Source organism: Mastomys coucha, unplaced genomic scaffold (assembly GCF_008632895.1).
Source record: "Mastomys coucha isolate ucsf_1 unplaced genomic scaffold, UCSF_Mcou_1 pScaffold23, whole genome shotgun sequence".
Classification (NCBI taxonomy): Eukaryota; Metazoa; Chordata; class Mammalia; order Rodentia; family Muridae; genus Mastomys; species Mastomys coucha.
In genome coordinates, this window is record NW_022196906.1 from 17,664,241 (window position 1) to 17,678,212 (window position 13,972).

Genomic DNA, 13,972 nt, shown 5'->3' on the forward strand with positions numbered 1-13,972 from the left:
GTAGACCCATATTTAGTTGTATGAAAAAAATAGAGAGAAACCAGTGTGTCTCTTACCCCACTTCTCACAAAGATAGCATCTTTGTTTTTTAATAGTTATTTATTTTATGTTTAATTAGCATATAAAATAACAGGTTTGCCTATGACATTAAGATTTTATGTGCACACATGTGTGTATGTGTTTGTGTTTGTGTGTATATATGTGTATGTGTGTGTTTGTGTGTGTGTATGTGTGTGTGTTCCTGTTCATTCGTGTGTAGGTGATTGAGTTTCATGTTAACAGAGAACAACCTTACTTATTATTTTAAGGAATGTCATTCACCCCTCATTGGCAGGGAGCCCACTAATTAGTTTAGACTAACTGGCCAGCAAGCAAACCCCAGGGATCCTCCTGCTTCCTCAGTACTGAGATTATAAGAACTATCTACCATGTTGATAGTTTTATGTGAGTCCTGGGGGTGAACTCAGGGATGAGCTCAGGCCTATGCTTGTAAGGCAAAAACCCTTACTGGCTGAGCTCCTATGGAATCTCCAGAATACTTGACCCTGCCCCCACCCCATCTCCCTGCCTGTATCCCTCCATCTTCAGTATTTCCTTTCCACGTTCATATCACCCAAGCCTCTTGTCCCTTTCTCATGGTCCCCTTTCTAGAGCCATGCTTATGTGACTCCACTCCCACAAATACACATCCATGCAATTTAGAAACTTGTATCCATCCACATGTGCTGCTCTTCCAAGAGATAGCTCTATAGAAGAAACTACAGGTGCTGCTCGTCTCTCCTCATCCCCAAGAACAACGAGGCACCTGCTCTCAAATCCTTACCTAGTACCTTTTGGAATCTAAGAGCAAGTATTTTCTTACATTTTGAACCTAGAACTCTTACCTATCTGTCTCCTGTCACTGTCTCTCTTTCTGCTATGTATGTCAGAAGATCTCCAGAGAGATGTGAGTTGAGCATCGATGGCAAGCATGCAAAGATTCACACCTATGTAATGAAGTCTCTGTAAAATCTCAAGCAGTCAGGGTGTGAGTGCTTCCAGATTACTGGGTATGAGAAGGTGGCCCAGTGAGAGAGCAGGAAAGCTATGTAGCCCTCCCGAGAAGGTGTCTCTCTGGACAGGGTAGGATTTCTGCTCCTTCCCCACCTCCTCACACACATTTGGGGCTGTGGATCACTTCCTTTTGGCTGTCCATCTGGACACGTCCTAAAAGCCATGATGATAGGTAGGGTCAGAAGTGAATTACATTAGAAGGCTGAACTGAGAGACCTAGGTAGAGAACCATTTCCATACAGTGGCCAGAATGGTGTGCTATGTATACGGGAATAGTGTGCCTGCTCTGGATGTCCTTCTATGACAGAGGATGTTTCTCTCAAGTTAGGCAGGTTGGAGTTAAGGATTTTTGTTGTTTGGTTTTCAAGCCAAAACACATAAAGCGCAATGCCTTGGCAAAATGAAATTTGTTTAAAGGATAGAGTCTAGACTTTTCCTACTCATACAGCACTTTCTATGTCCTCTGGAGGAGGGAGCCTGTGAGATTCCAAGCTCCTGCCTTCTTGGCAGGCATCAGGGGCAAACCCTTAGATTACAGGGCTTTAGTTGACTGGCCCTACAATTGTTCTATGGTGAGTGTGACAGTGATGGATTGAACATGAATTTAAGAGAAAAGTGATTGATTTTTCTGCCAGACAGCCATTTTTATGCGGTCCTTTATCATACACTCTCCAAAAAAGTGAGACTTCTGATTTAGAAGCAAATGTTGGAATAAAAATTTACTGCTACCAGTGCATGTGTGGCCACTAGAGGGGGGTAGTGACTAGGTTTCCTTGTCCCTGGCTGGTGAGTGAGACCCTCCTTTAGCAACATATGCCAGGCTCTGCCAAGAACAGCTCAAAGAGACACAGTGACTTAACTCTAGAGAAGAGACAGCGCAGTAAATGCCTGTAATCATTGTCAGCTTCTTCCTGGTCCAGCCACACCTCATAGTTAGCTCCTTTTCTCAGAGGTACTTCTGTCTTTTTAAATATTTGCTTGGCAGTTGCACACACACACACACACACACACACACACACATGTATATATAACACATTATAATTACATTCAAACCCTTTTACCCACTGGTAGTTCCCTGAAATCTCAAGCACTTCTTGTCTCAAAAAATGTTAGTCAGAGCATCTTTGACATCATAGCCTAAAAATGGGATAAAAATGAACTTGTGCTAGTGTTAACTTTGGGAACCAGTGTCTTGATAGGCACATGTGGTCTGATATATGACTTTATGAGGAAGGGACACCTCATAACCTTTATGAGGAAGGTTCCAGAATAAGCATGATAACTGTTAAAAAAAAAATCACAACTCTGATGGATAGACACATGTAGGACTTCTTTTAATATTCATATCCTTGTATAAAAATAGAAGGTGCTATATAGGGCAAGGAAGCTATCCAAAGGGAAGAAAGGACAGGAAAAGGTAGTGGGAGGGGAATCAGACACTACCATGTGTTCCTGTGTGCATAATGGAGATGGAGAATGAGGCCAGGTAATGGATGTGTATGCACAGGAGCAAAGTACAATGATATACATATATGAAAGTCTAATAAACTCATTATGTCATATGATCACACCAATTAATTATAACAATTAAAACAACAGTAAGCATTTTCACCTTTAAAATAAGTCTCTGTAAATCACAGAGACCTATGTTAGTCCACAAAAATATCAGCTTCCAAAGCAGATCAGAGGATAACGGCCTGTGTTGGGTTTCTTATGCTTTGCCAGCTTCTGCTATTCAAGCAATGCCATTTATCTCTCAGGCAATGTTATAATGATTAAAAAATCATTTTGTGTGAAGTGCAGTAGTGCATGCCCTGTATTCCCAGCAAACAATAGACAGAGACAGGAGGATCGAAAGTTCTGTAGCAATGTGGGCTAGGTAGTAAATAGACCAGGATTTCCCAGTATCTGTAGTCTTAAGTAGTTTTCTTTTTCTTTTTTTTTAAAATTCCCTATGAACAGCATAGTATAATGTATATAAGAGTCAAGCAGTTATAGCAGGCATTCACTGTAAATACCTCTCTATCAAGATGGTTTGGTCAGGCTTTTGTTAACGTGGCTGTTGCACTCTCAATGTTCCAAAAGCTAGAATGGCGCAGATTTCAGGGAGGGAAGGACTCTGATGGCAGTAAGGTAACCTCATAAACTTGTGTTTACCTTGGAAGCAATGGAAGGGTCATTGTAGCCTGGCACACCAGGGCTCATTCTGTGCCATTTCAGGAGGCAGACCTGATTTCTAGAGGACTGGATCCCTAGAAGAAAGAAGTGTCAGAGTCAGATGGTGTGCCAGGCTATCCTTCTAGGACACACACTTGTCAGTGAGACTCCTTTTTTATTTTATTTATTTATTTATTTTTTGTATGTGTATCTGTGTGTGTTGAGAAGTTGACCATGTGACTGTCTAATCCAGGATGTGAAGATCTGGAAACTCTATCCCACAGCCCCGCCCTTTCCTGGAATTTCCCTGCCCTTGTTCTGTAACCAAGCAAATTCCATAGATGCTCAAGGCCCATCTCACATATCTTGCAACAGGAAGGCCTTCTGGCTGCTCGTGCCACAGCCCATGGAATTTGTCCACAACTTCTCAATTGCACTGGCTTTCTACCATAACAAACTGTTTAATTTAGAGTTTGATATTTAGTCTCTGTTCTCCCCCCGCCTTTCTCTCCTTTTTGGTGAAGTCTGTCTGCTTTAGTCTGTGTGTCTTGCTTTCTGCCTTCCATAAGCACAGGCTTCATGAGCTCCTTCCTTTCATTTAGGAGTCAGCCAGAGGTCTAACTTGGGGTACAGTAGAGGAGAGAAGGGGTGAGGCTGGGCCCCAGATCTGTTTTGTATCTGTAACAAGAAAAGCCAGTTAGTTTCCCATCCTCAGTGTTCTATGGCTTTCTTCACACACTACAGAGCAGCCCAGACTTAGAATGTTGTCCTGCCAACCCCAGCAGTCATAATATTCTGGTCAGTATTTGTGTCACAGTGGACAAATTCGATAGTGGTGCCAAACTGTAGGTGGCTCACCCAGGAAGGATTTGGAAAGAGAGATAGAAATTTCTTCCTGCTTTGGTTCTGCAAGCTTTTCTGTTCTTTCATTAACCCAATAAAGAAACTCACACCCTGGTCCATGTTATTGGATCCAGTAGCCTCTCTTAACATATTACAGTGCAATTTTCCTTTTGTTCGGTGGATGGGTGAGCCCAAGTGTGTTTAAGTGTCCATGTAGCTTTGAGAAGAATGTGGACAGCTGTTGCCTGGATCAGATTTTTAGTGCATAATGTGATGTGGATAAGCCATCTCACCATTGTTACCAAGCTTCTTTGAAACTTAGGTTCAACATTGAGGGCAGCATTTTAAGGGTTAAAGTGTAGGTGAATCATTTAGTAGTCTTGTGGTAGCTGACCAACTTGACCAAGGCTGCCTCTCACTTCTCTTGAACTCTTCTCTGAGTCTCCCATACATCAATCAGCCTAAGATAGTTTCATCAGCTTCTAAGAACATACAAATAACAAGGCAACAAGGCCAGCTATGCCCACAATGTGGTTTTCTAGGTTTTTTTGTTTTGTTTTGTTTTTTTCTTTTCTTTTTTTCTTTTTTGTTCTTTGCTTTTGCTGCTGCTAAGCTTTGCCCCATTAGTCCTTAGTCTCAGAAAAATTGACCTGCAGGTTGAAAGATACAGTCCAGGCCAAGTTCCTCTTTGGTGGCAGAGGCGAAAGCACTCCTCCATGTTTGGCTGCTGTCTCTGATGGCTTGATTCCTGCTCTCCTGGAAACAGAGCAGAGATCCCAAAGGCTAATCCTTCTGCGCTTTCAGCACTTGGTCTGGAAGCAGAAGCCCTCACCTCTGTTCCTCGCAAATGGCCCTTATACCCAGAGAAAGCAGCAGGAGATCCACTTGACTTTGCTGTTGCTAGGAAGCACAGCCATGTTTATTCTAGCACTACTGGAAGATTTTTAATAACACAAAAAGCTGTATGTTATGTTACTCTTACCATAATGAATATGTGCTTTTCTGAAAATGTCTTATGTAAATCAGAATTATTTCATCAAGTCTTATTTTCCCACAATCATTAAATTAAGAAAAAAGATCAGCTAGGAGACAGGACGGGAGTATAAGAAGCTCCACAGGAAAACAAGAAAAGAAAGGATTTCTACAGAAGCAGCTTATCTTGGGATCTTGTGTAGCCAAGGACTATGAGACAAGTGGTCAACCCTATTAGTGCCCTGCCACTAGGTATAGTCATGACCTTTGGGGCAAATGCTCAACCTTGTGGACCACCCCCATGTGTAGCCATGGCCTGTGAAGCAAATGCTCAACTCAGTGAGCCTCCTCCTCCTTTGTATAGTTATGCCCTGTGAGGCAGGTGCTCAACCCTGAGTTGTGCAAGATGGTCATGCAATTGGCATAGGCCATCCCCTACACCCCCTACCACCATCTCTCTCTCTCTCTCTCTCTCTCTCTCTCTCTCTCTCTCTCTCTCTCTCTCTCTCTCTGTGTGTGTGTGTGTGTGTGTGTGTGTGTATGTGTGTGTCCTTCTTTTGTGGTTTATACTTTTCCGGATATTTCCCAAAAATGTAACACATATTCTGAATGTAAAGGAACTAGACCCATTCCTCATCCCAAAGAGAGAAAGAAGTTATGAAAGTTCAAAAACTGCAGGTGCAGTGAGTATGGGGCTCAGGAGGGTGTGGCTATCCTTTCCTAGGCTAGTCAAAGAGAACATGTGAGGAATTTGAACTGGGCTTGAAAGGACAGACATCATAAAACAAACACACAAAACAAAGCACATTTAGAGCAAGACTAACAAGATGGGAAGAAAGTCCAGGATTGATGAGACATCCTCTATGATCTGGTAAATGTGAATGAGTAAGAGAGGTAGGTTGAGCTCTAGATTTCTAGGGATCTTGATTGGATGCCAAGAAATGTGAACTTTTTTTCCTTGTTTTTAACAAGTGATCACATTATATAGCCCAGGTTGGTCTTGAACTTCTGTTCCTTCTGCTTCTGCTCTGCTCTCATTAGGATGAGCTTTCTTTTGATGTACCAGTCAGAAGGTAGGAGTAAGCCTGATCCTAATCTGACTATAATTAGGAATCTCTCTGTGAATGCAAGGGTGACTTCATGTTCTAATGGACTTCCATTAGCTATCACCACCCTAGAGAACCTTCTATGTTTAGGAAAGCTTCTGAATTGTGCAATGTAGTAGTCACCAGCAAAGTGTGTCTAGTAAGAGTATACAAATGGACACAACTTAATTTTGTTATGATTTACTTATGCTATTTAGATGGTCACTTACGGGCTGTGGTTGCTACTTTAGAGCATTGCTGAAGGGAGTAATGATGTGATTGGCTTCCCTGCTAAGAAACTGGGATGAACTGATATGACCACAGGCGTTCACCCTGGTACTGATAATACATTGGCTACTATGAAAGGGAATGGATGTGTTTTCAAGAAGATGTCAAACTACCATCATACACAGAGAGAGGGGGGAAGAGGGAAAGGAAGAGAGAGAGAGAGAGGGTGGCGGGGGTGCAGGGGATGGCCTATGCCAATATGCTGTTACTCTTAGTGCCCCTTTGACATTTTCCTGCTGATTGGCTGTGTAAACCATACACACAGAGCCTGTAGGAAAATACCAGGAGCAAGGTAGATGAATGAGAAAGCCACTTCAATATACAGTAGAAAAGATAGATGTAATAGATGAAAAGTACATTGTAAAGAGAATGCTTGAGGCCCAATTCTTTTGTTGTTATTTTTACTTATGCCATGCATGTAATATGTATGTAAATGTGCATATATTTGTATATTAGTATAGAAGATAGTTCATTGCAGAGTAAAGAGGAGCACGCTCAAGGGGTGAGGGTAGACAATGTCCAAAAGGACTATTATGCTGGTCCATATTTGAAATAGATAACTTTTCTGAGGGTGTTTTTTTGTGAAGCTGATTGACAGGCCCACTTGAATCAAGTCCTACTGTGAAGTCTTTTTTTCTTATAAGCATGCCTCCAACTAAATAATAATCTCATAAGATTTAAATGGTTGACTATTAGTGAACTTCTGGGTCATACATATGTCTCAGATCCCATTATTTTGACCAGTACTCCAAGTCCTACACTTATAGCCTTTGATTCTCACAAGTTGTTAACAATGAAGGAGGGCCCAGCCCTAATGGCTTTCAATCCTGCTAATATAAAACCAAGTATCTAGCAAATCCCCTCAAGTATTGAAGCTCAGAATCATTTAGGAGTTGGACATCAAATTAATCTGACTACCTCTAGCTAAAATTGGGCATAGAAAAGCTTAAGGTTTCTATTCTCCCCTCCTGTCCATTTGCAGGCCTTGGAGAACAATCAATGACACTAATACATGCAATTGGACTGCTGAAGGGTCTTTTGAAAATGAGTAGGTTGTACTTGAGAACAGATAAAAGAAGACATCGATTAGGAACACAAGGTCCCAAAACTGCAACAACTACTCCTGAGATTGTGATGGCGTAACTTCTTCATCAAGAAAAGCTGCCTGCTTTTTATGGTGGTGTCTGATGTGGCTTGACACTTTTTGTAACCAGACGATTAAAATGTACTCATTTTGGCTGGATTGGATGGTGCACACCTTTAATCCCAGAACTCAAGAGGCAGAGGCGTGGATCTCTATGAGTTCAAGGCCAGCCTGATCTACAGAGTGAGTTCTAGGAGAGCCTGGGCTACACAATGAAACCCTGTCTCAAAAAATACAATAAAATAAAATAGTACCTGTTTAGAAACCCAGGAAAAGTTGAAGAAAGTAGCTTTGGTCAGATTGTAGTCAATTCCTAGCATCTCCTTTAAGAAGAGCTGGTCATCATGGAAATCAAGAAGTTCTGGAAGTGCAGAGGAGTCTGCTGACCAACAGTTATTTTTATTATTATTTTTTTTTTTGAGCCCTGTCTTGGGCTCAGATGAGGAATTAGTTTTCATTTGTATTATAGGAAGCCAGAAACAAATAACCATACAAATGTCCCTGAACAAAAGAGACAGAGAGAAAGACATGGCTTTTAGTGAAAGAGGAACAGATAATAAACATTTATTCATCTGCTCATTTGAACAAGTCTACTGGTTCCTTAGTTACTGAATTTCCCAGGGGTCTATGGGAGTTACTCCATCAGGGAGGCATCTCCTCACTCAGGACTGAGGAATCCAGCTGGCAGTTGCTGGAACCTTGGTGATTGCATCTTCAAGATTAACACAAAGATCCTTCCATTGATTCCATATTTGAGTTGGAAGCCAACTGACACTGGGGGCTTCCTCATTCCAGGAACAACATCTGGGATTCTGGTCTGGAGTGTTTTCCATCTCAGGGCAGTGACCCTCCAGGACCCTGTCTTGTCACACCAAGGGCAAGGGGCTGTATGAGGATGCCTGATCATTGGCCAGTTTCTTCTCCATTGACTTGTTTAGTGACAGACACAACATTTATTTTTCAGATTGTTTCTTCTGGGAGAGAAGTCAGCAGGAAATCTTGAGTCTCCCTCTAAGAATTTAAAAGTTCTACACGAATTTATTTTCTCTTTTTCTACTAGCTTTGGCATCTTTCCCTCTCTCTGCCCTTCTTTATGCCCCCATCATTGTTACATGCCTTACAGGGGCATGCCTTACAGAGAAAACCCAAAGAGTAGCAGGTAGGTCTACCCTCAGAGCCTCTCTGCAAAGCTCAGTGTAGAAGCTGTGTTGCCCCTCTGACACAACGACAGCCGAGTCTCCTGACAAACTCCTTATTTATTAGAACATAATCATGACATGGGAATGTTGTAAAAACAGAAATATAAAAGGCATAAATTTCTGCAACAATAAAAGCCGTTAATGTCCTGCTACTTAAGATATAACCTGGACTTATAGTATATTATATAATACAATATTGATGCATATCAATGAAAGGAAGGACAGTGATCTCCCAGCAATGCATGTCAGTTCAACATCACATGTCATAAACTACATTTTCCTCATACTGAGTTATTAGGTGTGACTAACATGAACAGAACAGTTGAATAACCATCCATTCCCCCTCCTGAAGTTGGTTTGAAGAACATTTCAAGATGCTTTTAGTTTTCTGGTAATAAATTCTTTTGCAACCAACAAAAGTATGTATAATTATTCTGGTATCTGTTCCATCTGTCTGGATGTCAAGTTCACAGGATCAGGAGGACAGTGTGAGAAAACTCAAAGTGAATAGAATCAAAGTTTGTATCAGCAGGTTTCATGAGAGCCTGGAAATATTTTAGCATAATTATTAAAAACTTAAGATGAATTACTGGATACTATGAATTTCTCTGATTGTTTCACCTTATCTTACAACTCAGGTTCCTAAATTATGACTTAAATACTAATATAGTCTATGTTTCTTTTGGTACATAGTGTTTTAGGTACTAGATGTATTAATTAGAGAGAGTTAAAAAATTATGAGGGCTCTAAATGCAAGTCCCCAAGATGCCCATTATGAACACTCAAGCATATTTGTTTTGTTTTATTTTGTTTCTATGATTACACACTATCAAATTTAATACTGCTTGATATTTTAATATTTCTAAAACATCAGTGTAATGGCTGTAGAGTGTTTATTGGATAGTCACCATTTTTTTTTTTAAATGAATCCCTATTGTGGGCAATGTAGGTTATTGCCTCTTTTCTTAGACTTTATTGTTCCGAAAAATTCTTCTGTCTGGAGATTCAGCTAACATGAATTACTACTCTTTTAGGTGTGAAGCTTTTCAATTGAAAAATAAAAAACTATTTATTTGTACCACCCCTTCCCCATATGTATTCATCATTGACTAGGACCGTTAGATACCAACCATCCTACTTGTACCAGGCCAATGAAAGCTGGTGATACAGGGGAAAGACGTCTATAGAGGCCACAGAGAGGGGAGACAAAAGCCTATTGGAGATGCAAAGTAGGGGTGACAATAAAGATATAGCCTGGTACAGCCAACAATGCTGTCTGTGGAGTCTGAGCATGATGGCGATAGATGTGAGGATTTCTGGAAGAAAACTGGAACATGAGAGGAGATGAGGTTGATGAGGATGTGCAGGCAACATGCATTGGCTGCTTTCAGAACAATACTAATCTGGCTTTGCCTTGGATATCCAGAGGCAATATCCAGGACAAAGACACCACTGTGTTTTCGGTGCCTGAATATATTTGCTGGTATATGGTTTCACAGGATTTCTTTAATGAAGGGGGATCGACGTGTAAAGAAATGCATCTTTGACCACTACAGAAAGGAGAGAGATCAGCTTCTCAGTCCTGGCATTTGTGTCTAGGGCAACAGTCATCAGTGAAATGCAGTAGGCTCTTTTTTGTCTCAGCTTTGGGTCTCCATTGTCTGTTAGTCCCCGTTTCTCAAGACTGTATGTTTGATTGCTGGACTGCACAGGCACACTGGACTACCATCAGTTTCTGGATATAATTTTTTCTGTTTAGGTCTTGTTCATAGCTAGGTGGGATACAAACTAGTACCTAGGGCTAACTGACCTCTCTTCAACCAGTAGATTACATGTCCCACACAGAGAGAGACATCTGTATGTTGGCACTAGATGGCCATGACCTGAATACTTTTCAGGATCATGTGTGCCACTTAAAATCTTGATTATTTTTATGCATTCAGCCTTGAAATTGGTTCAGCAAGGAAGGAAATTGCTGAACAAAGACTAGAAAAATAAGTAAGATTAGCTTAATTTTATTAACCTTGGAGTTCTTTTACATAAAAGTCAACTTAGAATTGTTGAGTGATACATTTGCCTGCAGAGCTGAGAAATTTAGCATGATATGATACGTGTAGAATAGTTAAAGTCAGGAAGCGATTTTGATTTGCTCCTTCACCACTTAAAAGTATGAATTTGGGCACATTTATTTATTTGAGTAAAATGATCCCTTCATTTATAACACAGGAACTCTGCTCAGTAGGCCTTGTTTATTATTTTGTGACAGACCATCTGGCAAAGCATTTTGTAAACTGTAATATTCTATCATGATGTAAGTTCATTATGATGCCCATATAGTTGAGACATTTGAGAACTTGTTTGCCATTAAACACATTTCAGCTTAATTGATGTCTTGGTCATTCATTTTCATATTTAAACTTGAGCTGGAGGTACTGATTCAATCCTCTTCCCTACTGGGCCTAACTAAAGATCTGAAATGTTTGCTTTCTTGGGAATGTGTTAACTGGTATCCTGAAGAGGAGACTGGGATGCAACCTTGCAAGAGTAAGTGCTAATTGCACATCCCAAAGCTATGGGCTTTTATCAAGTTGCTTGGTTTTCTTGGCTGTGTTAGAGTAGAGCCAAGCATTTTGTGTAGCATTATAGTCACAAATGGCAGCATATCTGTTCTCCAAGAGCTTGTAAGTGCAGTTCATAGTCAGTGGCTTTTTACATCTATGGTAGATAAAATTAAGTCAAATCTGTTGCTCAGTGGCTCCCACTGTATTCCAAATCCTTAGCAGACAAATACAGGGAGTGGTTACTTTTGAACAGTGAGAATATTAGAACATTTTTGACATTGCAACAAGTTCTTTGGCATGGTCTTCTCAAAGAAAGAAAACCTGTCATCACAGTGTTTAGAGTCATTAAACACAGTTGTCTACAGAATTTTTATACTTATTTTTAGGTACCCACCTCACCTTTTCTCACAGATATTTTTTCAAGCCTTTGATAATTTGATATATTAAGATAATATTTTCTCTCTGTTGTGACCCCTAGGTCCTGTGTCACAGACATGTGTGAATGTCCAGTCCATAAAAACTGTTATTGTGAGTCATTTCTGGCGTACACCCGTGCCTGTCAGAGAGAGGGAATGCAAGTGCACTGGGAACCTCAGCAGAACTGTGCAGGTAAGAAAGCCCCGGAGGGACCATCTAACAGTAGGTCCTCATCATGGTCGGGATAACAGTGGAGAGGAGAGTCGTGCAGGTGCTTGTGTGAACAATCCATGCCCCTCCTTGACCAACGGGAGATCCCATCGGTGAGTCAACTGACTTGCAACTTGACAAAACCCAGGAGCTTCCCATGGGGCAGAGTAGACAGGGTTTAAGACAAATGCTTTGTGACATGCACATTTTAACGATTTAAGGATTTCCACTGTTGCAAAATCCTCCCAACTTCAAGCTAACAGCTGGATGTGCTTAGAACATGGACAGTCACAACTAGCTTGGATAAAATGTGGAACAAAAGAGATTCAGGACCATTACAGTCATCTAAGGTCTTCAGGATAATCATGATCTTTAAGAGGTTGTTGAACAAACCCCAGGAGAATGTTTCTCTCCCTTGGATAGGCAGATTCCTACAACAGCGCTCAGTAGCTCTCTGTCCTCATTAACTAGCTCATTTGATATATGTAAAATAGAAGCCCCTCTTCATCGAAAAATATGTATTATAAAGTGGCTACACACTGGTCATTGTGCTAGATGCTGTGGGTACTATTCACGATGAGCTCTTTGTCTTTGAAGTGCTGCTGTCTTGTGAAAGAAGACAGAAACAAAGACTGACAACTCTTGAAAATAGTTGAGGGTGGAAAAAGGACAAACAGTGCAGAGTTGTAGAAGGCAAATGGAAAAGGGTGGGTGGCCACTTGGACCGTGTAGAGGGTAAGTTTCCTTAATGGAGATGGTGCTTTACCATGATGCTAAATGACGGAGGGGGGAGTCCAGGAAACAATCTGTGCACAGGAACCCCGGGTGAACAGCCACAGAGCGGCAAAAACGTCAGCGTTTCTCACACTGTAAAAGGGTCAGTTTTGTCTTGATCCTGATGATCAAGGGAAAGGGGAGCACACATGAAAGCTGGCAGGGAGGAAGCTGGAATGTACAATCTCTCCAGACCATGGAAAGGAATCTAGCTATTGTTTTAAGAAAAGTTGAAACCGATGGGGACTTAAGAAAACTTACTTTTACAGTGTGGCACATAGAAATAGATTGGAGAGAGCCCGTATTGAACATAGGGGGCTGAGAAAGGACTACTGAAGGAATCGTGGTCTATAACTGATGGTATCTTGGATTAAGATAAACATGATGTTCACCATGGAGATAAGGGAATATTATGTAATTTCACCATACCAACTTGTGAATATTGTGCTGTGTGCATGAAGCATCTTGAAGAATGTCCAGCTTACAGAAGTTTAGTCAGTGACAGAGTAGAAGCTGCATGAGTGAATAAGTATCATCTGAGCTCAAGAGCTAGGAAACATTTCCATACAAAGGGCCAGATTTGCCAAGTAACAAGCCTTGGATTTTTATAACTGCCAGATAGTCCTAACAGCCTTAGTTCCAACCATAAATGAGAAGGCAGTTTATGCCACTTATAGCCAAGGCTGATGCGAAAGTGATGCAAGTGGCTGAGCTCTGACCTACGGCTTCCATGCTAAGTTGAATATGAGAGATGCTTGTTTAGGATTGGCTTTTTCTTGCCATCATTAGTCTTAGCTCCCTTGCTTTGAGTTCTCCTTCCCTTAAATCTTCCAGAAAAATGAACAAAATAGATGGAGGCAAGCATCCATCCATCCTGCTGTATCAGAGGCTCAGACGGATTCTGTCCATTATATTAGCTGATATGGTGCTTAGTAGAAGTAGGACATATGAACCCTCTCCTCCTGGCCCAGGGCTGTACTGAGCATCATTCCAGTGCATATGATGCATTTGAGGACGTCACTTTTTATGTTTACTTATTCACTTCAGGGACTATAACCCTTTAGTAATAGAAAAAGGAATATATGCCCAATATTAATTCCACAAATGCAAGGAAAAAGACCACCAACACAAATCATGTTCAAATCAATTAAAGCAAACAACTAATTAAAACAAGTTTTTTTATTATTTAGATTTCATAATTTCTATTTTTTTAATTTTTTATTGGTTATTTTATTTATTTACATTTCTCCTTCTCCTCCTCCTCCTCCT

The 13,972-nt window shown here is 40.8% G+C and overlaps 1 protein-coding gene across 1 annotated transcript in view; it reads left to right on the forward strand.

Moving 5' to 3' along the window:
- Positions 1–13,972, forward strand: part of Bmper (BMP binding endothelial regulator) — a 262,787-nt gene that overhangs the window by 239,843 nt on the left and 8,972 nt on the right. The window contains exon 14 of the mRNA XM_031343960.1: positions 11,781–11,911. Within this exon, the coding sequence (XP_031199820.1) occupies positions 11,781–11,911 (131 nt within the window). The remainder of the gene's footprint in view (positions 1–11,780; positions 11,912–13,972) is intronic.